The sequence below is a fragment of the Calidris pugnax genome, unplaced genomic scaffold (assembly GCF_001431845.1).
Source record: "Calidris pugnax isolate Ruff unplaced genomic scaffold, ASM143184v1 scaffold32, whole genome shotgun sequence".
In the NCBI taxonomy this organism is placed as follows: Eukaryota; Metazoa; Chordata; class Aves; order Charadriiformes; family Scolopacidae; genus Calidris; species Calidris pugnax.
Genome location: NW_015090783.1, coordinates 9,062,598 through 9,087,764, shown reverse-complemented (window position 1 = coordinate 9,087,764; position 25,167 = coordinate 9,062,598). Strand labels below are relative to the sequence as shown.

At 43.7% G+C, this 25,167-nt stretch overlaps 1 protein-coding gene across 1 annotated transcript in view; it reads right to left on the bottom strand.

The window, feature by feature from the left end:
* Nucleotides 1–5,785: 5,785 nt before the first annotated feature.
* Nucleotides 5,786–25,167, bottom strand: part of GCN1 (GCN1, eIF2 alpha kinase activator homolog) — a 42,594-nt gene continuing 23,212 nt past the window's right edge. The window contains exons 33-58 of the mRNA XM_014961164.1: nt 24,440–24,634; nt 24,007–24,253; nt 23,243–23,364; nt 22,822–22,936; nt 22,162–22,341; nt 21,245–21,465; nt 20,476–20,544; nt 20,207–20,345; nt 19,902–20,098; nt 19,358–19,500; nt 18,495–18,612; nt 18,173–18,388; nt 17,679–17,843; nt 17,116–17,277; nt 16,604–16,697; nt 16,188–16,330; nt 14,967–15,236; nt 14,563–14,676; nt 13,556–13,786; nt 12,732–12,925; nt 12,021–12,135; nt 10,793–10,889; nt 9,757–9,905; nt 9,071–9,175; nt 7,088–7,306; nt 5,786–6,514 (exon numbers count right to left, since the gene is read on the bottom strand). Coding sequence (XP_014816650.1) covers nt 6,389–6,514; nt 7,088–7,306; nt 9,071–9,175; nt 9,757–9,905; nt 10,793–10,889; nt 12,021–12,135; nt 12,732–12,925; nt 13,556–13,786; nt 14,563–14,676; nt 14,967–15,236; nt 16,188–16,330; nt 16,604–16,697; nt 17,116–17,277; nt 17,679–17,843; nt 18,173–18,388; nt 18,495–18,612; nt 19,358–19,500; nt 19,902–20,098; nt 20,207–20,345; nt 20,476–20,544; nt 21,245–21,465; nt 22,162–22,341; nt 22,822–22,936; nt 23,243–23,364; nt 24,007–24,253; nt 24,440–24,634 — 4,146 coding nt within the window. The 3' untranslated portion in view covers nt 5,786–6,388. The remainder of the gene's footprint in view (nt 6,515–7,087; nt 7,307–9,070; nt 9,176–9,756; nt 9,906–10,792; nt 10,890–12,020; nt 12,136–12,731; nt 12,926–13,555; nt 13,787–14,562; nt 14,677–14,966; nt 15,237–16,187; nt 16,331–16,603; nt 16,698–17,115; nt 17,278–17,678; nt 17,844–18,172; nt 18,389–18,494; nt 18,613–19,357; nt 19,501–19,901; nt 20,099–20,206; nt 20,346–20,475; nt 20,545–21,244; nt 21,466–22,161; nt 22,342–22,821; nt 22,937–23,242; nt 23,365–24,006; nt 24,254–24,439; nt 24,635–25,167) is intronic.

The following is a 25,167-nucleotide window of genomic DNA, read 5'->3' as shown; positions in this document are numbered from 1 at the left end:
GGGGGGGCGGCGGCGGCGGCGGCTTCGGGCCGGATCCACTTCCCGAACAAACAGCCGGAACTGACAGCGGCGGCGCCGCGCATGCGCCACGCTACCGGAGGCCGCCAGCTGCGCCGGTCCCCCCGCTGCGCACGCGCCGAGCCCCCCCTCGCACAGCCCACCTCGCGCGCAGGCGCCTCACACACGGCCTGTGCGCGTGCGCGCGATGGGCCACGCCCGCCCTGCGCCGCCGGGGCGGCTCCTGCGCATGCGCAGAAGGAGGGGCGGGGTGAGGGCTCCTCGCGCGCCTCGGCCGCCATGACAGAGCTGTGAGGGACGGGCCGTGGGGAGGCCGTTGCTCTCATTTCTCCCCCCCCGCCCTGGGGTTCTATCCAGGTTTTCCTCCCTTGTGCCCAGCCGCACCTCAGCGGCATGGCTGTGGCCCACCTCAGCTCCCACAGCCGCTCGTACGAGGCCTGCGGATGTGGCAAGAGGGGAGGGAGGCCGCCCCCAGGAAAGTACCAAAGGCGTGAGGGAGCGGCTGTGCTTTCAGGCAGGGTCAGCTCTGTGCCTTCCCAGCAGGAACGTGTTTTGCTTATTCAACAAGATGTTCGTGCACCCAAGCAGCGGGCTGCACAGCTACAAGAACAGTTTCCATCAGAACCCAACCTGCAGGTGAGGAAGTCCACGGCAAAGTGGTGTGAAGTGGCCAGGTGAGTCGTGCAGGCCTGGCAATTCAGGCCTGTCTGGAATTAGAATCACCAAATAATAGAACGGTTAGAGTTGGAAGGGATCTTAAAGATCATGGAGTTCCAACCCCCCCCTGTCACGGGCAGGGACACCTCCCACCAGACCAGGTTGCTCAAAGCCCCATCCAGCCTGGCCTTGAACCCCTCCAGGGATAGGGCAGCCACAGCTTCTCTGGGCAACCTGTTAGATTGGATTCCTGGGGTTTTTGATTCAGAAATGTGCCTATGTGTGGCTCAGGAAAGGTCTTGACCTCGCACTCATGGGCAGCTATGCCTGCACTGTCCACAGCCCCAATCCACAGAGTTCCACACAGCACGCTTGTAATTGTCTAACACACAAATTGCTATCAGTTGCACAGATGCTGACTACACAAACTCTGCAAGACTACAATTACTTTTTTTTGGTGATCTCCACTTTTAGGTGGAGGCACAACACAAGAAGAGGGCTGGTTTTCTCTTTGATTATTTCTCTACAGAAGTATTTGTTCTTACTGGTACTTGAACTCCTGAGAGCAAACAAGGCAGTGTTTTGCTGTAGAATATTTAAGCTACTCTGGACTTCCTTCCCAGATATGAAGGCTTTCCAATGCATACATGGAAACACAGTAGCAAAAGGCAATGTGCTAAGAATTACATGTGTCTTAAAAGTAATTCTAGTTTACCATAGATAACCAAGCCTAAATATTGACATGGTAAACTACGTTGATTTTTTAAATTTTAATAGTAAGCTTACAATTCATTGACACATATATCTTGTTAACATGCATTTGCCTTTCAAATGGAGAAAACTGTATTAGCACTGAAGAAAACAGGTGTTTATGGCCAACTGAGCCTATAAACAGGCAAAGGAAAGATGACACTGAAATCAAGGACAGTTCAGTTGAAAAATACCAACTCATAATGCTTTTGGTAATTACAATCAGGTGTTCTAGAGATGCTTGTAGAGTAGGATGCACCTACTTTGAGGATCTTTCTGGTAGGACCCAAGCACGAGTAAAAGATTGAAATGAGTGGGATATCACCACTGCAGTCCGTGTCGGTGACATTGTGAAGGTGTTCACGCACCAGAGCAGGTTGCCCAGGGAGGTTGGGGGGGTCCAACCCGCCTGGACAGTGCCCCAAGACCACCTCCCCGACTCACCTGTGCTCTGAGCACTGGGGTTGGACTAGCTGAAATCCACAGGTGCTTTCCAACCACAGCTGTGCTGTGGTCTGTGAATGCCCCTTAGAGAAGGACAGCTTCTAGCAGTATTGCTTTTTCCCTTAACATTGACTCGAAAGCTATAGCCTCTTTTCTCTGGATTTATACAACAGGGTATGGCTAAGAGGGATAAGAATATTTTTTAAATAGGCAATTGTCTCTAACCAATTCTAAATTCCTATTTCTTCTGCATAGAATATTGTGGTATGATTCCACAGTTATATTTGTCCAATTTGTATGCAATTCGTCTGGAAACAAACCAACCCAGTATGGCTAAAATAGCCTGTCTGGGTTAAAGATATTTTTTTTTTTTAGCACATAAAATTGCATCTTCTAAATTCTTGTGATCAACAATATGGCTAATGTCTGTGGTCTTAATTATAAACCTTCCTTAATCTCAACCATCAAAACCATCAAAAAAGTATTCTAGCCTTCAAACCTCACCCCAGCAAGTCCCACACATCCGGAAATCCACTTAGATGACCTCCAGCTGACATTGGTGCTACAACTCATGCATTTAAAACACCACACCTTATAGCTCATTCTGCCTTATTCTCAAACCTATGCTGTAGCTAACTGAGGAGCAGGAGAAAGGCTGGGCTGTTAGCAGGCATGTGCATGTGTTATTTAATAGACTTAAACGCACAGAAACCCCACTAGAAAAGGGTTTGCAACTAGCCCAGTGCTAAAGCAACTGCCACCACATATCACCCACCCCAGTAAAGCACCCCAGGCAGCCCATCATGTAATGCAGCCCATGCCCTGAGCACCAGGGTAGCTGAGGACGCCGAGTAGCTGCAGGGAGATCCCTTGAATCCAGCATGTAAACCACCAGCTCAAAACCCAAATGACAATGACTCCTATTAGCTTTGTTTTTAACCTCATGAAACCTCATCGTGAAAAGTGTGAGATGGCATGATGTTACCTAATAAAATGGACAGTACAAACTGTGACTTACCTTAAAAAAAACCAAAAAAAATCAAAATATTTGGATATTTTATGCTTTCCCATTCGTCTATTTTCCATTGAGATTTTTAGTACTTTGTAAGTTTAAACATGCCTCATAAATTATTTTTTGATCTTCTTGAAATACAGTTCAGCTGTCACTCAGAGACAGTTGCTTGACAGTTCAAAGATGTTATTACAGTCAGTTGTGGGGGAAAATTATCTTTTACTGACAACTGGTATTTTTAAGACATTTGAAATGAGAAAAAAATTAATTCTTTAGTCTCCAAGTTGGCACAATCAATTTATCAGATCTCATGTTGTGGCAAAAATTATGGGTATTTTATCTCTGATGTATTATACTGCAGTGTATAAATAGTTTAGTGAAAAGTAGCTATCAAAATCCAAACTCAGTGTTTCGCTGCAATTGAAAAATCAGCGTATTCTCAGTAAGTGCAAGTGAGCTCCTACCTTTTACTCCTCCTTCTCGGAAACAACTGAGTGCAGAAATTCAGCTGCTGTTTGGAAAGATGAATGAGTTTTTCCACTTAACTGCTACATAAGGTGAAAATAGAACTCATCCTTAATAACAAAAGATCTTAATAGCTAAAAGTAACAAGTTAATATAAAAGGCTTATATTAAACTGTAATTTTCTTTCACATGTTTATGTGGAGCATCATTTAGAATCTGAGCTAAAACAAGTAATCCAGGGTGCCCGTGATCGAGAGCTCAAACAGCCATTCTTCAGAGAAACCTGCACTTTTTTTTTCCTTCCTCACTACAATGGTGGGAGTGATTCCAGTAAAACCACAGAGCTTTTTGCCACCTCTTTAGTAGTTTTTGAATGGCCTAAACATTTGTATGTGTTTCAGTGCACAAAAGTTTCTGCATCGTATGGTTTAACTGCTGTTCCTGTGTTATCCCAAAAGACAGCTAATTTGTTATAGGTGAAACCAGTTCCAGTGCCCTGAGACTGCCAAATCTTTAAGAGCATTTAGTTGAGTTTTGACTCTGATTATTAACAATTCTGTGCAAAATACATAGGTTTTAGATATATTTTAAATTTTAAGATTTGCAAGTGTTTTGGGAGGCAAAAACAGAATTAAAAACACCTTCTGAATGCAGATAAATGTTAACGACTTACCTAGAATTCAATTTCATTAAGACCAGCTGGAAAATACTGTAGTTTTGTGGAAATAGCCAATTGCATAAATAGAAGATTGGAAATAAATAGCCAAAGAGCAATTTTGTAGTTTGGCTTCATAGCTGATCGCAAACTAAACACATCACCAACACTTGCAAAGAAAGAACACCCAGACCTTGTGTTGGGGTAGAGAACAGTGTGTTATGTAGGGCTTGCAAAGTAATATTCTCCCCAGAAGACATGGTCCAGCAGTGGACACCATGAGGCTACAACTACTAAATCCTCTCTTCAAAGCAAGCATGAATCAGAATGGAACAAATAAGTATTCTCCCCAGAAGACATGGTCCAGCAGTGGACACCATGAGGCAAGCATGAATCAGAATGGAACAAATACAGAGGGCAGCAGTACAAGCTTAGAAAACATGAAAATCTATAAGAAAAGACTTAGAAAATCTGAACTTGTTTCATCCAGGGGTGAGGACACTGAAGTGACGACATGGTTGCTACAGAAATGAACTATTTTCAATGTCTTCAGGACTAGGACAAGCAGCAATGGACTTAAGTACCAGCAAGGAAGATTAATTTTTTTTGGACTAGGACAAGCAGCAATGGACTTAAGTAGCAGCAAGGAAGATTATTTTTTTAAAAAAACACAAGGTAAGCTCTGACAGTCTGAAAAGTTTATATAATTAAATAGATGGCATAGATAGGTTATAGAATCTCCACCATACAATGCTATAAAAAACAATTATATGGAAATTGGTCAGGAGTGGCTCAGTTGGAGCTGAGCCCATCTTAGGTAAAATTGCTGCTTTTCCCCAAATCCCTTCCAGCAATATTCCACCGACTCCTACCTCACGGGCTTGGGAGCTGACATAATGTCAAGAACCCTTTGACAGGTCCTTGTACTTTTGACCAGAATGAAGCCCAGGACTCCCAAATACCTACTCCAGATTGTATCTTGCTGTTTGAGGCATTAATATGGTGAAGATAAAATGGTTCCTGTTTGCTGCTACTGCCATAGCAATCAGCAAATTAGCTCTAGCAGAACGTGTGTTCCCATGGGATTACATTTCACGCTCTCAAATTTTATGTGTGGCATTGTGTTCTCCCCCCTTCATTGTGATTACATGCAAGAAGGATTCACACACACACACCCCACCCACCAATTTGGAACAACAAATCTTAGCACTCTCACGTGCAACCAGCTTCATAAAATAGTTTCATAAAATAGATTAGGTTTGCTTCACTATTACTCTACCTAGACTGTAAAGCTCATTTTTCCTTCTAAAAATTTGTATTCTGCAACAAGATTTTCCCTATTTCCATGAAATGGCATAAAAGGTATTAGTAAATTAAAATAAATTTTTAAAAAATAAGTAAATGTGGCCAGGTAAAATAAAATACTGCTTTCTTGGAGCAGTACAACTCATTGACAAAAAAAACCCCAAACCCTAAATCTGTATGTTGGAAGTGCCAAGTATCTTGTGAAGCCTTTAAGGACATAGAAATAGAGGACTTTTCACGTGTTGAATATCTAAGAAGCTGTCTGTAGTCAAAAATACTTTGGAAATTAATAGTAATTACTTACGAATTTCATTAAATGTCAGTTCTGGCTGTTTTAAACCCTAGCTTGCCTCAGTTTTGCAAAAGGTTTTTATAGATCACAGCACTACCAACTCTACAAACTATACCCTGGGAAAAACAGGTCCAAAAAGTAAATCACAGTATAGGTTTGTTGACAAATGAATTTGTAAAAAGAACAGTTTACACCAGAAGGATCAAAGTCAGAGCCTTTATTAAATGTTCCTTCTTTAAACAGACTGCATTTAATCCCCCTTTCACGTTTGTGATTTCTAAGGCTATTTTAAATACTTTGTTTTACAGGGATTTTCAGTCTTCAGAACCGTCACAAGCAGCAAGTTAGCAGTACACAAAAACAATACGCTTTGACTTTCACCGAGTTCTATTCCTGCTCCACAGGGTCTGTGGAAAAGACCAACAATACTTCCAGCACTGGAGTTTTTGCACAGACCTTGGGAAGGAAATAGGTGTCACCAGAGTTTAAGCCTGATGTGCTCTAGCCACATCTCACAACTGGCTGCAATTTACCAGTATTGATTAGTATGTCTGTTTCTTGCGCGTTATCTATTTCAAAAAGGGGACCAAATTTTCAATTTTCAACTAATGTGGGTCTAATTAAGGCTATTCTGGTATATTTGATACTAAAATACTCTCTGGGAGTCCTTTTCATGAAATCCCATCAGAATTAACATTTTCAAAAATGAAAACATTTAAAATAGGTGTTGGAGTTGAAATGCTGATGCAGCGGTTGGTTCAGTGTTTTCTTGTCTTCTGGAGCTTTACTATCACGTCAGTATAGTGTCATCTATTTGTTCTTCAGAGTCAGCCTGCCCAGCCAGCTTCTTGAGGGATCTCCTGCAGCTTTCGTTGAGAAGCTCCAAGCTGGCACCGTCTAGAATCTTGGAAACCGACTGTGGAAGGAAGACAACACCATTTACCAACTCCTTATGACATACCATTCAAAATAAGAATAAATGTAAGTGCCTTACAAGCTGTATTTATCTAAAATCTTTCAAACATACCAAAATCCTTCATCTGGTTTTATGATTCCAGACACGGGAACTATCCAAAAGCAGTTAAGACTTAGAAAAGAGGTCTGGGAATGGATGGATGAGGTAGCCCATCCTAAAATGCTCTCTCCAGCACCACTAGTGCTGCAGTGGGATTATACAAGTGACAAAAGCAATAAAGTCCCATGTAAGGTACCTGCAGTGCAGTAAGGGCTTATGGCATTTTGAAAGCAAGGCTACGATGTTAAACACCTGGATTTTACTACTACAGCACTGTGAGGTTGTGCAGTACCAGATAACTTGCGTATTTTTTCAAGGCTTAGCATGAGAATTCCAATGACAAATCAGAATGTCCCACTCCAGCTGTTCCTTAAGAGATTTCCAGCACATTCTGGGGCTCCAGGCACGACACCAAACCACGTGCACGGCGATGTGACACAACCTTCTAGCAATGAGTGGTGTTCTGTCTCATACCTCAAGCACTTCTTCACCCGCTCTCATCTTCAGAAGGTTGACAATAGCTTGGTCGCTGTAGGCTCTTACACTGGTGTTTTTGTCCTTTGTGTTGTCCAGAAGTGCTTTGAGAATGGGTTTAATTGTCTGAGGATCCAGCGAGGGAAGATGGTTTTTATTTGCCCACCAGATCATCTTTTCTGCAACTAACTTTATGTCACTGGATGAGTTCTGCAGACACTGAAGGAGACAAGGATGGACTTCAATTCAGATATACCAAGGACAGGTATTTAAAGCACTAATTTATCTTATTTTTTTAATTTAAGTATTTTGAACTTTAACAACAAAAGCAAGCAGTTTTCCACTCGCAGGCGCACGAGGCAACTTGTTATCAACAAGTTTGACTGAGCTGTGCAACAGTAAGAGAAGATCAAACCTTGAAAACAAAGACACCTTTTCAAAAGAAAACTTCTAAAAATGTGGCTGATGACAGGGTCACACGCTTGTCTCGGCTGTCTCAGGAAATGACAGTGACCACTAAGTACGGCAAAAGGTGACCGCGCCAGCGCCTCTGTAAAATACACTCAATCCAGCCAAGTCAGTCTCTGGTTGGAGTGTAAGGTGCATTTTAACAGCATTTTAACAGTGGATTTCATGTCCAAATAAAGCACTAATTTATCTTATTTTTTTAATTGAAGTATTTTAACAACAAAAGCAAGCAGTTTTCAACTCTCAGGCGCACGAGGCAACTTGTTATCAACAAGTTTGACTTAAGCTGTGCAACAGTAAGAGAAGATCAAACCTTGAAAACAAAGACACCTTTTCAAAAGAAAACTTCTAAAAATGTGGCTGATGACAGGGTCACACGCTTGTCTCGGCTGTCTCAGGAAATGACAGTGACCACTAAGTACGGCAAAAGGTGACCGCGCCAGCGCCTCTGTAAAATACACTCAATCCAGCCAAGTCAGTCTCTGGTTGGAGTGTAAGGTGCATTTTAACAGCATTTTAACAGTGGATTTCATGTCCAAATTAAAAATAGAGCTTTGTATCTCTTATTTAGTCTCAACCCATTTCAAACAGGAAAGCTGAATGTCGACTGCTTTATTAATACTATGATAAGGGGTCTGTTATACTTTTATATTTTAATACAATAATATGATACGAATTAATATTTCAATGTAGGCTTTGAAACAAAACTTGTGCTTTGAAGAATGATGCCCTGCATCACATCAACATGCATGTTTGGTAGTTTTTCAAGTAAATTGAAATATAAAACCTGAAAACGTAACACGTTTTTATTTCCAATAAAGACGACAGACAAAATAAAAACCAGCTCTCCTGCTCCAGCACTACCCCTCGCTCTGTCTGCTCCTCTCTTTTCTAAGATGTGAAAAATATCCTGAGGTGGTTCTAATGTTCAAAATTCAGATCCTGTCTGCCACGAGGGATATTTTGGGGTGGGGGGCGAGGAAATCACACCAAAAAAACCAGAACAACCAAGAAAAAAGGAAATTTTGAGGTAAAGTATTTAAATAGGTATGAATTGAAAAAAGCATTAACTTCAGGACTCTTGGTTTTTTTATTTCAAGTCTTTAGGAGCTACTTCCTTCCACAATAGTGGAAGTTAAAAAGTACTGTAGCAAACCCAGGTAAGGTAGGAGTTGCTATTTCATGTATTTCTAGTAAGGGCCCTTTGACCTTTAGCGACCTTCAAAACCTGACAACCCCCCCTACTTTTGCCAGCTCTTTGTTACTGCAAACAAAGAGTCACAGAATTCATAAGAGTCAAGTTTACTGTGAAGTTTCCTACAGAAAGATCAAAAGTCAAGTTCCTGTATTACAGCAGGGATAGCAGGATTGTATTTACAAGTGATTCTGTCTGTACTTTGCCACAAAAAGACCTATGTGGGTGTCCGAGCATTTAGAGCTTCCCAAGGAACAGCAGCCAAGCTTGATTCAGATCACCTGAGAAAAACACCAGGTAGATAAAATAAAAAGCCTTACCTTAATAAAGAGATTGGAAAGTTTTGGAGGCAGGTTCCCTCCTCCTTCCATGTGGTACTTCATAAGAAAGCCCATCCCTCTGATGCCACTAACTGCAATGGGAATCTTCAACAGAAAGACAAAAATTGGTATTGTTACAGCAGAGTTCAACAGCCTTTATAATTAAACACATGGTCTGGTGAGCTTTTGGGGATCTTTCAAAGAACTGTAGCAAGCAGAGTGGGAAAACACTGGCTTAATGTTATTGGGTAATATAATGAAAAAATCATGATGTGATGACGAGCCGCATGGAATACGGTGGCAAGTCCCACAGAGCCCCTGGGTTCCCCATACCAAATCACTCATTCAACCCTAGATTTAACAGTCTTCCTCCTAAAATGAAGTATTTGTGCTTCTTTTAAACCCAGTCCATGAATGAGAACTTTAATAGGGAAACAGAAATGTAATTTACTCCCCTTTAAAGCTATTCTGCAAGTAAAGATTATTTAATCTTTGTCTCCAGAGATCAGAAAAGACTTAGAACAGTTGCATAATTTCACTGTCAAACTGCATCCAGCTGAGGGAGAATCTTCAGATTGGACCTGGGGGGTGTTTGTTGTTTGGTAACGCAGAACCTTGCACACCTTTTAAAACTACTCCCCAAAACTGCTTGCAAGAGGATTCACCCGCTGTCCCGTGGCACTTACCCTGTCGGCGGTGGCGTTGCTGAGGATCATCTCCTGAACGCTGCCGTAGTACTTGGGGGAGCAGAGCCTGCCGGGAGCAACGCTGACGGCCACCGAGAGCGCCAGGCTTCGCCCGTGTCTCACCATCCAGTCAATGCCAGAGACGTCTGCTGCAAAGGGAGGACCACAACAATAGCAAGGTTGCTGCTACCCACTCCTCTTCAGCTGAGAAAGCTTTTGTCAGTCTGTCAATTGGCTTCCATAAAATGAAATAATAAACAGCATCTAAAGCAGCGCTTTGTCTCCTCAGCTCCTCCCAAAGAGCCACACAAACAGTGCTAAAACAACACCTCTACTGGACAGGACACCCGGGCAGATATGGAAACCAGACACAAATGAGTGACTCTGTATTGGTCAGGCCCACATCACTTAGTGCATAGAGGAGCTTGGCATTAGAATTACACAAGCTTTGACTCTAATTGTACAAGTTACGTGCAAATTGAAACGAGCTAACAGACTCCCTTTTTAATGCCAGAGAGTAATCCCATAGCACTCCCAACCACTATGAGTTTCTGTAAAATTCATGGGTTTGTCTAACTTGGACACAAATTAGTTAATTCTCCAAAAGCATCTGCAGCCATCAAATGTGCTCTGCAATAAGCGCAAGCCAATCTAAGATCACGGTGTCATCAAAGAAGGTGGAATGGTGCTCCCGTCCACCCTTCCTGGACGTGCCATCACATCCACCCTCCCTGTGTCAGCACCAGCAATCACTCAGCCACACTGGTATTTGCATTGACTCATCTGAGATCAGATCCAGAAAAAAAGTATGGGTAACCCCAAGTTAGAGCCACCACCCTGTGCTCAGCTACGTGCCAGAGTGTACAAATGAACAGCCATAAGCAAAGTACAGTACAATCCAGAGCAGAGATTCGGGTTTTAGAAAAAGAGGAGAAACCTAAATAACGAGTCACAAAGTTTTCCTGAACCAGCAGCTAAAGAGGCAGCTTCCCTGCTTTCAGAGTCTGTGCCAGTCACTGTAAACAGCTTCACCTACCCAGTAAGTGCTGGTGGAGAACAGTACCGAGCTCCTCTTCGGACAGAAACGCGCAGAGTTCTCCTAAGCAGCCAGCTGAGGCCATGCGAGTGGCATCCTACCAAGGGAGGAAAGAAAACAGTAACACTCTGTCCGCATCAGAGATAAGGAGCAAGAACAGCAAGTGCCAGAAGATATGAAATAAAAAGGGAAGGAGGAAATAAATATTAGTAGACACCTTTCACTCCTGCTGCCTGGGGATTTCTGTCAGTTCATAAAGTTTCTTGTACATCACAGAACTTAAAACCAATTCCACAATGAAGAAAAGCCAGCAGAATTAGAGATTTTATATAAATTCTGATTTAAGTGGAAAAGTCATGTTTTAAAAGATGTGTTAGAAGTTTAGATTCACAGTCTAGAAAGTAAGTGTTACTTCTAGTCATCTCTAGACAAGTTTATCTCTGTGGGATAAGCTCATACTAATTTTAATTTAAATCTTCCAAGCTTTTGTTGTTTTGGCTCGCTTACGTGACCATCCCATCACGACTCCTCTCCACCCTGAAACCCACTCACTATCCAGTGGAAATTTTTCAATGTTTTCTATTTCTGGCACGCCAACAGTTGCATGTCTCTTTTGCACAGATCTAAATATAAGGAAGAAATTACTAGACGATTAATTTTATCCTCACAGATGATGCTGTCGTTATCTGCCATACACAGAATGCCCTATATCACACTTGGAGATTCCTGGTCGTTGGAATAAAATCTGCCATTACCTGAAAAAATTCTGACACTAAATGACAGTCCCCACCCGAGAGCCTGCAAACACGGCTATGGGCACACAGCGAAGGTATTGCAGGTTTTCTCCAAGATAAAAAGCAAATGTGACTTCAGAGCTGCCTCAGACGTGTTGGTGAGGAGCTTCAGGTCAAACCCACGTACACGGTTGCTAAGGAAACATGAAACTCACAGATTTTCAGCGTTACCAGTGACTGGCCAGGGTTCTGCAACTCTTGCACCTGACTCTCAGCTAACACACTGCAAGGCTCCGACGAGATCAATTTTACAGACCAAATGCAGATTAGTGAGTAATATAAAGAAGCATGTGATTACATGTAAGTTTCTTTGCACTCTTATCATTAGTAATTTCCCCTGGAAGTTATTGTAGAGAATAATTCTGTTAGAAAATTCAGATTTAGGAATAAGGCTGTCTACGGCAGGGATCCTTTGCAGCTGGTGGAAGCAGTACCTCATCGTGTCCCAGCATCCCTAGAAGCACCGTGCTGATGTTCTTCCTAATCGCAGCATCGACTTTCGCACCAGCTCCTCGTGTGACGAAGCGCAGAGCCTGCAGCATCGTGTCCCTAGAAGGGATCACAACATACAGTCAGACATTGCTTCTCCCCCACACTGAAGGGGGAATTGAGCTCTGGGTACCCATAACAGTTCCTCACAGTTTAGGAGACTGTTATTCTCTCTGCACTGCTGGAAACTCCGGCTAGAGAGTATTTCCATGCTTGTTATTTGTGTCTGTCTCTTGTAATTATTTTCTGACTATTCCAACATGAAAAAAAAATCTCAAATGAGGAAGTAAATGGCTTAGGAATCTGTGCATTTCACACAGCAGAACAGCTGCATTGCTTCAGGTCAGACTTGGATGTGAAAGTGGGGTGCAGTGGGGGGTGTGCAGGAGAGAGGAGAACGGGGCAGATCCCAAGCAACGCTTCCCCTGACACAGTCACAGCTTCTGACCCAGGGAGTCCCCACCACCCCCATTCTTTGTTTTACAACCCTCGATTAACAGTCAGCTGCTTTCATTACTAAGTAAATCTTACGTTCAGAATTTTTTTTGGGGGGTAGCAATTCTACACAAATAGCTGTAATAGTTGTGTTCATTCATCCTACCCCTTTCTTTCATCCTCAAGAAGCAGGAAGGTCTGAGACACCAGCTGTGGCTCACCTGATGGCAGAGTCATCACTGGTACGAATCCCATTCAGTAGCTCCGTAAAGAGAGGATCCACTTTGACGTGGATGACGATGAGTTTACCGAGAGCGTCAGCAGCTTTAAGGCGAACAGCACGGTTTGAGTCTTGCAGGGCTTTGGTGAAGGTTGTTTGCAATTGGGGCAAAAATGGTTTCAGGGCAATTTCAACCTGTACCAGAGATGAAAGACGGGAAAGTAGCGAAGTCAAGTCTGAAACAGCGGCTAGAAATCAAAGCCTGAAAACACATGCTCTCTTCTACAGCAGTTAGTTAGCACAAACAGCCCTTATTCAGATCTAACACACTATTAAATGGGAAAAACATGAAACAATACCACAAAACTTAAACCTTTTCAAATCTAATCTCATTTTCTGGATAACAAAATACAAGGGTAACGCTGCTGAAAAATTTCACACTATCATGAACAGCCTTTTGTAAACAGAGCACCGAAAGAAAAACCTCAGTTCAGTTCAAAGATACATAAGATGATCATCCATGCATTTAACTAAAAAAAAATTGGTGGATACAGGAGAGATTAATTACATGGTGGTTTTATATCACTTGGAAGTGGGATTAGCATTTAGCAGTATTTCTTAGAAACCCAGTGATTCAAGCACTGGGGCCTTTTTTCATAGGCCAGAAGCTGCTGGAAACATACAACCCAGTTACAGAGTCATTGCTAAATACCCAATCCACACCAGCAGACACCCAGCTGTGTTCACAGGAACAGCAACAGGTATTTCTGAAGGTTACCATGGAAAATGTTCACAAACCACAGTCAATTTTTCTTTGAATCTTACCTTGGCTAAAAGAAGGCTTAATGTTTCAAGCAGAGCCACCTTGACGTTCCAGCTGAACCGATCTCCCAAGATCCGAATGAGAGGCCCGGTAATGCTCACCACGGATGGTTTCAGAGCTTCAGCAGAAGTCAGCTTAATAACTAGCCCTAAGGCCTTTGCTGCCTCCTCCTTCTGCTCTGGATTACCAGTTAAAACACCTTCCCGCAGCACCAGGAGTATGGAAGTCACTCCCTGTCGTGAAAAACGGATAAGAAAGCTCAGAAGCTAAGATGCAAAAAATATGTTATCTTATTTTTGCTCCTTTTATCCACCAGATGCACAAACTTGGGAGAGTTTCTCTCAATTTCCTGTTGACCTTCAGCTGCCTGCTTCCACATTTACAGAGCTACTTTTATTTGGTTTGATTTCATGCATCTACGCCTCACTAAGCCAGTTGCTATGAGAAAAGTGGTGGCGGTTCAGGGAATTTTTAAACCCGAGAAATTTGGCACAGGAGTCCAGCTTTCCTCCCCCACAAAAAGCAGGCAGCGACCAGGACTTACATCCATAACAGAATTGCCAAAGCTCTAGTTACAAGAGGACCCTTCTGCAGGGTAAGTCAAGAACCAGTTGCTATGAGAAAAGTGGTGGCGGTTCAGGGAATTTTTAAACCCGAGAAATTTGGCACAGGAGTCCAGCTTTCCTCCCCCACAAAAAGCAGGCAGCGACCAGGACTTACATCCATAACAGAATTGCCAAAGCTCTAGTTACAAGAGGACCCTTCTGCAGGGTAAGACAAGAACAGCAGTAACCTACAGAAAGTCTCTCCCCCGTACGGGTTTGGAATGTCCCAATCGTCACCATTTCTAACAGCTGTAAAGTCACATCAATCAGTTCCCCCAAAAGGGGGGTTTCAGGGCTGTGATATCGTCACCATTTCTAACAGCTGTAAAGTCACATCAATCAGTTCCCCCAAAAGGGGGGGGTATCAGGGCTGTGACGAATCCAGGCTCATTCTGCTCCTTTACCTTCTTAGGGATACAGAACCCTGGCACGTGCTCCCCTTTGGCCTCATTCCCTACAATCCGGATATCCTTGTGCAGGTCCTCAATGAGAGCGAGCTGGTTCCCAGCGTCTAATTTCTGCAGGAGAGAGGGGTAAGACAAAGATGAGGCAACCAGCCATTCCTTGTGAATTCTTCTCAGGCCTGGCAAGAGAAGACACCCATTTCCTGCCTCTCCAAAGACCCAGGAACTGGCTCACAGTGCTTAGGTCAAGCTCATCTTGTAACTCTTGAATCTTTGCAGTATTTACACATGTAAATGTAGTTTATAATCAAAACAGAAGGCTTAATTTAGGTGGTATTTTACCAGCTGTCCCCATTTTCTCCTTGCCACCCATTACTACCATGACATTTTCAGCTGCCACTCACCTTGGTGATGGCATTAAGCGCGTCCCAACTTTCATTCAAAACTACAGGGTTGGTGTCGTTGAACAGACGTATCAAGCCTGAAACCAAGCTCTTGAGATGACCAGTATAGTCCGCTTTTGTCTTGGAGCAGTAGATATTGAGCATGACAGCTGCTGCCTGTCTCATTCCCAGCTCAGGGCTCCGGGTGGCTTCTAGTAAATCTTCCGTTATAATTCTTTGTCCGGCATCATCTTCCACAGACAGGATCACAGACTGGCAGTTTGCCATCTCCTAAAGAGTCCAAATTAATTTTACGGTAACTCTCAAACAGAACAAAGGCAGATTTAGCCCCAGGTTTCCCCGTGTTATCCACAGCATTATGGCTTAGAGAAATACCACAACATATCCCACTCGCTAATTGTTTCTCATTAAATAGCTGGTTTCATCACCATTAAAGGCTTGATTCAGTCCTGGAGTGGACAGGATGTAACAAGTGACCAGACTGCTGAAGCCCTCGCTGCACAGGTTCTCCAGCTGCAGAAGGGCTGATTTACAAAAACAAGAGCAGCTCAGTCTCCGCAACCTTACTCACCCCTCAGAGACTGTGGCTCTTGTCAGATAACATTTTTTAAATTTAGGTGGTTTAACGCTCTGTGTCATAATACTAATTACAAGCACGTCTGTGGGTACATCAGAGCTCTCCAGGCAGAGTTGGGGCTAGAAGCTGAGCTAATGGGCATCTGCAGCAGACAGAGAACAAGGCTCTGTCACCAACATTCCTAGTTCACCAGCTCATGTACGCGTCTATCCACAATCACAACTCTGGGACGTTCTCTGGAGTCCAAATACCAGATGTTTTGGAAAGCAGTACAGCAGGAGCTCTGCATGCAAATCAGGAGATTTCCTCCCTGCAGCCCTTTCATCTCTCAGTCTTCTCTACCAAGAATAAATACAAAGTTAACTAGACACACTGGCAATTCTCCAAGGATAAGTAAACTGCGAATTGTGTCGTGTTGCAGGCCAAAGAGACTTTTACATGGATACAAATAGATTTGGAAAGCATACGTTTTTCGACTCACAATATGCCACCAGGCATAAAGACTCATCCTGAGGAAGCTAATGGACTGAATTAAAACATGCAGTCTGTGAATCGAAGGAAGGCAGACTCTGTGCTGGGAAGCAAACCCGAAGCACTATCTTCAGGCAACCTGTCATAACAAAGAGCTGAGCCGAGCTACTTGCCAATTGCTCTTCGCTGGTTCCCAGCTTCTCCTTCAGCGCAGACATCATGGCGGGCAGGATGACACTCAAGTGCCGTGTCAGAGCGTCCCCTGCCACCGCCGACAGGAAAGCCAGCACCCGGGTGTTCACAGGGGGAGTACAAAAGCAATAAAAGAAATTAAAAAAAAATAAAAAAAAAAATAATAAAAAAAAAATGAGACAAGCAGAAAGTTTTTTCAGAAGGAATCTCACTTCATCAACAACACAAAAAAATTGTAAGTATAAACGCATCACAACCCAAATGACAATGTTTTGAGCATAAAATCAGGAGAGAATTTCAAACTGTGCTCTTCCTTTTGGCGTATCGATCCAAAAATCCTGGCAGCAAGCAGAGGAAAAGGCACAGTTCTGAAGTTTAAAATTTGTTTCCAATCGTACCTTTGGCACCAAATAAGGCAGCACCACACGGCTCTTGACAGCCATAACTTGTTTAAGACCATCCACAGCAAAGTCAGATGTCTCTTCATTATCCTACAGCGAAAGAGAAAGTTAGAAACCTGAGAGATGATTCGTGACACACCAAGCTAAACCCTATTTCAAGTGACAATTTACCATGTGATGACAGAACCAAAACATCCTTCTATCCAAAAATGGTCTTATATAGCAAAACCCCAAACCAAGCTCTTTTGCCACATCAGAAAGATGTTCCATATCAGGCACAGTGGCCAAGCAGGTGACAATGGCAGGGCCAGATGCAGCAATCCTGTGCTTTAGCCCCAAGACCTTCTCTAACCAATGGCTGGGATGACTCCATGGAGGATACAAAACAGAGCTGCCATTCTCGAGAAGGTCTGCCACTGCAATCCTGCTTCTCCTTTAAGCTTATTATTCAAAACCTGTCCCACAACATCCTTAATCACGTTGTTGACTAACGCTGAGCAATGCTTACCAGCTGCTTCAGCAAAAATGGCAGGATATCTTCAAGAGCTTGATGTCCAATTGTTGAGTGCAACTGCTCAAAGGTTTTAGCTGCAGCCTCTCGAACTTCTTCCAGGGGGTCACACAGCGCTTTTCTCACTGTAGGAACCAGGGACTCGGAGAAAAGCAGGACCTAAAGATGTAGAGATGAAATTACAGAATATCTGAAGCACAGCAGACACGTGCATCTCAGTAAAGTAGCTGAGAACCCAGACTGCGCACAACTGAAACTAAATTGCTGTTTGCTTGAAATATGTTGGAAAACAAAAATATCTGAAGTGCTCTAAGGCTACCTGGTGGGTGATTTCTATTATTATATCTCATAAAAGACAGAACTGTGTGATGTTTTAAATTTACCAACACATAAAAATGCATACATTTGCCTGAAGGGCAGCTCATGTTAGTTGTAAGCCCTGAATTCAGTCCATAAAGCAAGCCCAGCATGTGCTGCATTATTGTGTCTCAACTGCAATACCCCCCTCATAACGACAATATCCAGGAAACTGGAGATTCCACCTTCCCCAGGTAACTTACCGCATCCCGGCTGGTAGATTTCATGATCTCGCTCAGCCCAATGCAGACTCCTTGTCTCTCGTCACTCTTGTCCGACCTCAGTCCATCTTCCAGAATAGGAATGATCTCAGGAAGGATCTTCTCTCCTAACTTTCGCACAAGGTCTCCTAACGTCCGCGCTGCAACCTGTCGCCAAAATTTTATTCATTAACTATTCTCCTGTTTTATAAAACTTAAGAAGGTGAGTTGTGAGTAAATATTAACTTTTGACCATAAACTACTGTTCATAGAATAGCAGGAATGGAAACACTACTATTGTAAGTAACCATAGAAAAATAGTTCTACTGTCATCACGGTTGCCTTCAGCAAGGAGAGAACTCAGACCCACTCATGCTCAGAACAGTTAAATTAACAACAGCTTTTGAGTGGTTTATAGAAACAAATTATCCCGTGTTCTTCAGGAATTATTTAGGTGGTCACCTGCAGTAAGAGGAAGGCACTACTCAGTTTCTCACCGTTCGCTTGTCTGCACAAGTACTGGCCAAGAACTTCAGCAGAAGCCCAAAGAGGGTTGGCAAAATTTCACGCAGCGTGCGAGGAGTGTTTGAGACCACGATCTTCCAGACGTGCAAGGAGGCCTGACGCACCACCAGCTGCGTGTCAGAGCGGCCCATGTACAGCCCTGCCAGCACCCTGTTCCTCCTCTCCACACCCAGAGCGTTGATAATAGCCTGAAAAGAAACATCACAAAACTGTGTTACCCACTCCTCAAACTTATAAAAAGAAAAATAGTTTAAAAAAAAAAAAAAAAGGCACAACAGACAAGAACAGCTTTACCTTGTTTGACTGGGCTGTTCCAAAGTTGTCATCCTCTGAGGCTGTTTCTGTGGTCATTTTTCCAGTGACTCCTGAGATATGGAACAGAAGATCTCCCAGGAGCTGAACCGAGCTAAACCTGGCAACAGGAGCAAGTCAAGTGTTACAAACAGGGTACTCAGGTGGTTCCTGTCCAAATACAACAATACCTCAAACACAAACAAAGAGCTAGGTCAGCACGGAAACGCTGCACGAGCCGATATGGCAGAGGGGTCTGTCTGCGTGGCTGAGAAGCAGCAGGGTAAAGAGAAAGGGAAGGAGTGAATTCCAGACTGGAAGTGGCCAAGAGAATTCCCATATCAAAACAATGAATCAGGGAATAGCCAGGACTCTAAAACGGAACAAGACACTGCCAGTATCTGCCCCAACCCAAAAGACATTCACCTGGGATAAATGCCCTCGTTAGCACTTGGCTGACACAAGCCTTTTAGTACAACTAATTTTTGAGCAACTGCTATTAGCTGTGAGCGCTCCGCTGCACATTTCCATGCACAGCAGAAGAATTAACTTACTCAGCATTTTGATAGATGAAAAACAATATATGAGGGCTAAATATTGCCACATCAACTGCCTTGGAAGTGCTTTTCAGAGACACCACCAGAATTAACAATCTGGTAGGAATGCTTTGCAGGTACCAGGCTGGCAGGGCCGCGCAGACTCGGTGCTATAAAGCACCCTATGCAAACCAACAAGCAAAAAGAGATGCTGGCTTTTGCTTTCCAGGAGGTCTCTGCGTTTCCTTGTGGAGCAACACGGAGTGTGAATCACACCGATTTTTCAACCGTGGAAGAGAAATGTCTGTGGGTAAGATGGGTATCCCTTACCTTATCCTCCACAAGTCGTCGAACAGGCCATCCTCGAGCTGCGGCAGCAGCAGCGCGATGGCAGTCTCCGCGTACATGCTGATGATCCTCTGCCCAGCGCGCAGGGCCGTGTCCCGCACAAACTCATTCTCGTCTGCCAGAGCCTGATCAGAGGGAGAAAAGTGTCTGCAAAAGCTGTTGGTTTTTTTCTCAGCTCAAATATACAAGACCAACAGGAGGGAAACAAAATGATGTTTTCCCTCTCAGCCATGAAAGGTAAACGAACCATAGAGTTCACAAGCACAAAGGTGATTTCAAGAAATTGCTAGCAACTACAAACGTTCACAAGCACAAAGGTGATTTCAAGAAATGGCTAGCGACTACAATAAGACAGCAAACAAGTAACTTGGAAGAAGAAATAATTTAAACTTAAATTTTTAATTTTTTTTATAGTCAGTGCTCAACAAGTGTGCATGTCACAATTACTGGAAACGATGCTTATAATACTCTAGAGGCTTCTTTTTATCCTCTAATAAATAAAACTCTTCAGGCCTCTGCTACATACCTTAAGGATACAAGGAATGATGGGACCAACATAGGGAGTGAACTTGTCTCCAAAGGTAATTGGCAGGTAGTTGAACATCATGATATAACCATCTCGGACGTGTGGAGCAATATCCACTTTACTGGCAGTAGCTACAATCTCTGGCATAAGTTTCTCCAGCTTTTCTACCCCCAAACCAGCCATAACTTCAGCCAGACCTGAAGAAAGAAAGCAGGGAACAGAGCTGATTGTCACAAGAAAGAACAAACTAATCTGATTTAACAGGAGAAAGTCTAAGCTCAGTGTTCAGACACAGCTGTCCCCACCTTGAGCAGCACCAGATCGATCCACCGAGCTCTGCTCGTAGGTCAGTGTCTCCATCAGCCACGGCAGCAGATCCTCAAAGCACGACTCTCCCATGCCCTTCACCATGGCTCCCAGAGCCTTTGCAGACACCGTACGCACCTGGCAGACAAGAAGAACAGGGATTTGCTAAATATCCATGTGTCAGACTGATCACAGACCTACAGAAGATGAGCACAAAGTCTAATCTAATGCACTGAAAAACAAAACTGTATTTGTACAAAAGCCTTACTTCAGGTACAGGATCCAACAGAGACGCCTTCAGTCCAGGAGTCACACTGGGGAGATAAGGAGCCAGATCCTGAAACAAAGACACCCAAGAGTAAGAACTAGACTCAAAAGGAGAAAGAAACCCAAGTCACCTTTCAGCCCCTTATTATTAGCAATCATCTTTAACACCATGAGAGTTTAATCAGCGGCTTTCACAATCCTGCAAATAAGCACATTGAATTGTTCTGTAAGTCCAAGAAACAGGAGTTCTGTGCAGATCACTCAAAACTGTTTTGATGCCCACCCACAACCAGCACTTTGTATCTCAGGGAAATCCAACACTCTTGACATTTACACAAGGTTTAAAGGTAGAGATTATCAGCACAGAAATCAAACACAGATCTTTAGCCTACAGTGAGGTTCTACAAATACTTTTCAAACAAACCCTGGATCCATTTGTAATCAGCTGATCTGTGTTTCACTGGTACTGGTTTTGCTTGTTTGTTTGTTAAGGCATTTCTTATATGGTAAAAATTACAAGACCTTTTTGGAGGGATAAATCTGGTAATAACTATATGACCAAAGTACAAAGCTGACAGTCTTAAACACCTGAGAATTGTCTCTGTCTTTACAGCCATTACCTGTTCGTTTACATACATTTAATTAAAAAGCTGCGTGGATTCTAATACTGTCTAACTTAACAGCAAAATCCCCAAGCCAAATAAATTCTCTCTAGTGTTTGGTGTGTTGTAAACACAGTGTAGGGTTAGAAAGTGTTTTGGGCACCGCACCTTCTGGTCGGTGAGGGAGTACATGTTCCCAATGATCTGGGCAGCCATCTTCCTGGTGTCGGTGGAACGATCTTGAAAAGCTCTCTGAACGATCGGCATGATCAGAGCTAAGGATGGAGCGTCGATGAAATGGACAAATTTGGTGTCCAGTAGAGTCTGCAGACATTTCTGGGTCTTCCTGGAGGGGTCAGTGAGGGCATCCAACAGAACTGGAGCGATTGCTGAACAGTTTTAAAAAGAAGAGATAAGACTTTATTTGTACATAAAACAAAAACCGCAGGTCAGGGTGAGCTGGTTTTCCATCATGGGATGGTTTAGATCCTTCTAAAGCAACTACCAGCACAGGGACAGAGGAAACTTGATAAACACTAGCTGATTTCACTGAATTTCACTGAATTTCTAGAGTTGGAAGGGACCCCAGAGATCACCCAGTCCACCTCCCCTGCTGAAGCAGGATTGCCTAGAGCTAGAGCATGTTACTCAGGAGCATCCAGGCGGGTTTTGAAAATCTCCAAAGAAGGGGACTCCACACCCTCCCTGGGCAGCCTGTTCCAGGGTTCCGTCACCCTCACCGTGAAGAAGTTTCTCCTCATATTTGAGTGGAACCTCTTATGTTCCAACTTGTGCCTGTTGCCCCTCGTCCTCTTACTGGGAACCACTGAAAAGAGTCTGGCTCCCTCCTCCTTCAACCCTCCCTTGAGATACTTGTAGGCGTTGATAAGTTGATAAAATGGAGAGGAGCATTCAAAAAGCCATGAAGCAGACAGACAGCTGCTGTTAAGCTTTCACATTATACTTTTCTAGGAGTAATTTAATTTCTGTAGAAGTCTGGATTTAATCCTAAATGCTGTGAACATAAACCTTGCTATTATAAACTACAGCCACGTCGGGACACGAGAGAGGCAGACGATTCTTACCCAGGATCTCTGGATTCCTGATGACAGACCCGATCTGCCGCAGAGCTTGCTGGCCCGCGTTCTGCACCTTCACGTGAGAATCCGTCAGCACCTCGGTCAGTTTTGGCACAATGTTGGGCAAGCAGGAGGAGAGCTGTTTGGGAGCACAGTACGCCATAGCCCCCAGCAGCTCCACTGATCCTGTGCGGGAAGGACACACCGAAAAAAACAAACAAAAAAAAAAGCAAAAAAAAGGACAAAAGACAAAACGATACACAGCATTAAGAAGAGATATGAGGAGACGGACACATTTACTTCAAACCCAAATCTACAAGTGGTAATTCCAGTCAGAGAACACACAGAATGGCTGAAAAAAAGACAATAAAACCTAATTTTTTTGTTGTACCAGGGAAAAGAAAGGAGGGGGGAGAAATTCCAGCTTCTGGAGTACTTCTAGAGAGATGGGGGCTAAAAAGTGTCATTTGAATCTGCTGGGGGGAAAGAAGTTGCTATAATGTGTCAGGAAACACATTTATCTCAAAATCTGTAATTTCCACAGCCTCCTTATGAAACAATAAACTATCACAGCCATCTGTAGGGATGAAGGAGTAAACCAGGGCAACGACAGCAAAGGGAACTGGGAGTTACTCTCCATCATGTCAGTCAGATATCGGTCCGTACCAGCTTTGGTTCTCCAAGACTCCTCTTCTAGTGCTGCAAGAAGTGACGGCAAAACCAGCTTCACTCCATGAGTGCTCAAGTTGCTCATCACGGCTTTGGCACAGTCATCTGCAGCCTCCAAGGAGAAGAGAACATTTACAAGCTGTGTCACCAACACACGTTTTGTCCTTCCTCAGAGACTCAACGGGAACAAAGCCTTCACATAAAATAATGTCTGAGTACAATGATGCAGCTGGCCAAGTACCTCCCAATTAATGGCCAATGAAATAAGATGCTTTCAGTTATTAACACCAAATTGTATTAGTGGTATCTCAAGGGATAGATCCACCTTCTCAATTAGCTTTGTTACAAACAGCATTTCTATCCATTTCATTCCAGTTTTCTCTTAACACTATGTTCTCAGAAATGTAAAGCCTCTTACCTCTCGCACGTACTGGTTCCCATCTCCAAAACAAAGCAGCAAGTGGGGCAGCACATGAACCACATAGGGCTCAAAGAGCTTTCCAAGCATGCTGCAGAGCATCTCGAAGGCAAACAGAGCCCCTGAAAAAACCAAAAAGGACAGTCAGAGGGGAAAATACAACTTCACTTAAAGGGGATGGAAAGAGAAGATAGAATTTGCCAAATATCTGCAGAATTTCTCCAAAAGCACTCAAATCTCAAAGCTGAAGGTTTCTTGCCTTCTTGTGCTTGTGGCTAGTGCTGTGGTAGGGATGTCTGGTCGCAGAAATAACAAGGGAGCCCAGTAGCATTAAAAACATGTAACAGTCCTCTGAGTCCTAGCTTAGGTAAGCAGAAATAAGGACAGGAAATGTCCAGCAGCAAAAGGAACAAACGGCTGTGAAAGCCCCTCTGGACCAGCTGGAGCCAAACATGAACAGTCTCATAGGAAGTAGGAGCCCACCAAGCAACACCTGCCTTTGAAAACAGGAGGGAGAAGCACCAAGAATGTCATCTAGGACCAGAAACTCTTCCTCCACCACAGTGTGAAGAGAGCAGTTTTAGGACGCTACACACAACCAATGGCCTCACGACAGCCACTCCCCATTTCCTTCTAGGCACACTTCAGTAAAACAGATGTAGATAAACCAAGCACAGGGTTTGGGTATCATTTGATCTGACAGAATGGTAACAGATCCAAGAGAAATCTGAAGTATTTGGGAGGGAAAAACTTTTGTCCCTTACCCTCACGGCGACGGAAGTTCTTCTTGTCCTGGATAGCATCGGTCAGCGTAGTCATCATCTCCTGCTGCTTGAGAGAGAGGATGCCAAGGCCTTTCACCAGGCCTGCCAGCCCATAAGCAGCACCTTTGCGCTCAGCGTACTTATCAGACTCTAAAAGCAGCTGCATTAGCTTCTGTATCATTCCTCCTGCATCCTCCTTAATTGCAGGCACCAGAGGTGGTAAACAGCTTGCCACCGACTCCTGGACCTGTAAAACAATCCACCAGCTCTCAGATCACAAAATATTCATCACCAACATAACTCCCCCGTAGACTTCACCCACAGTGACAGCTTTCTGTCACCAGAGTTTTCATCTCTCTGACCTCCCTAAAAGTACCATAGTGTTCACCTGCTCCTGTGTGGAACATGAGAATTCCTCCAGGAAGTCACCTACCTGCTGAGATGGGGTGGACAAGGCTGCTATCAGTTTGCCAACAATTGGTTTCACTTTAGGGTCACTCTTGTCCAGATGTTTTGCCAGTGAACCCATCAGAATGACCACGCTCTGCCTGACAGCATCATAACTGGCGTCATTAGGAGCATTTTTCAGGAATTCTTCAAACACTGGCAAGAGAGAGTTAACATTGTCCTGAAAAACAAAACCACAGAACTTGCCACTACAGACCACTCAGAATGAGATTTGCTATGCTCAGTGGACTTGTTTGTTCTTCTCTGAGCCAACAAACTGAACAATCACGCTGTATTTACAGTTCATTTAATGTGTCACATCACATAAAACCTCGTGCCATCCCGACAGGCAACAAATATTTCCTGCTAGAGAGACGTTAGCTCTTAAAAATGAGGTCCCCCAAGCCCGCCAGCAGGATGTTCTGCCAGAAGCTGTGCAACCTACTCGGCAAGGCTGCCGGCCTGCCCAAGCCCGCCAGCAGGATGTTCTGCCAGAGCTGTGCAACCTACTCGTTGAGACTGCCGGCCTCAACATCAGCGCCTGCTCTTTGCTCGCTCCAATTATAAAAGGAGAACAGAAAGATAAAACAAACTTCACGCTGCTTTTCTAAGAAACAGAAGGAAAAAATAATGAATAGTATGAAAATACTCCAATTGTCTTGGACTTCACAGGAATGCAGAGGGCTGTCCAGAAGAGGTGACTGGCACATACGG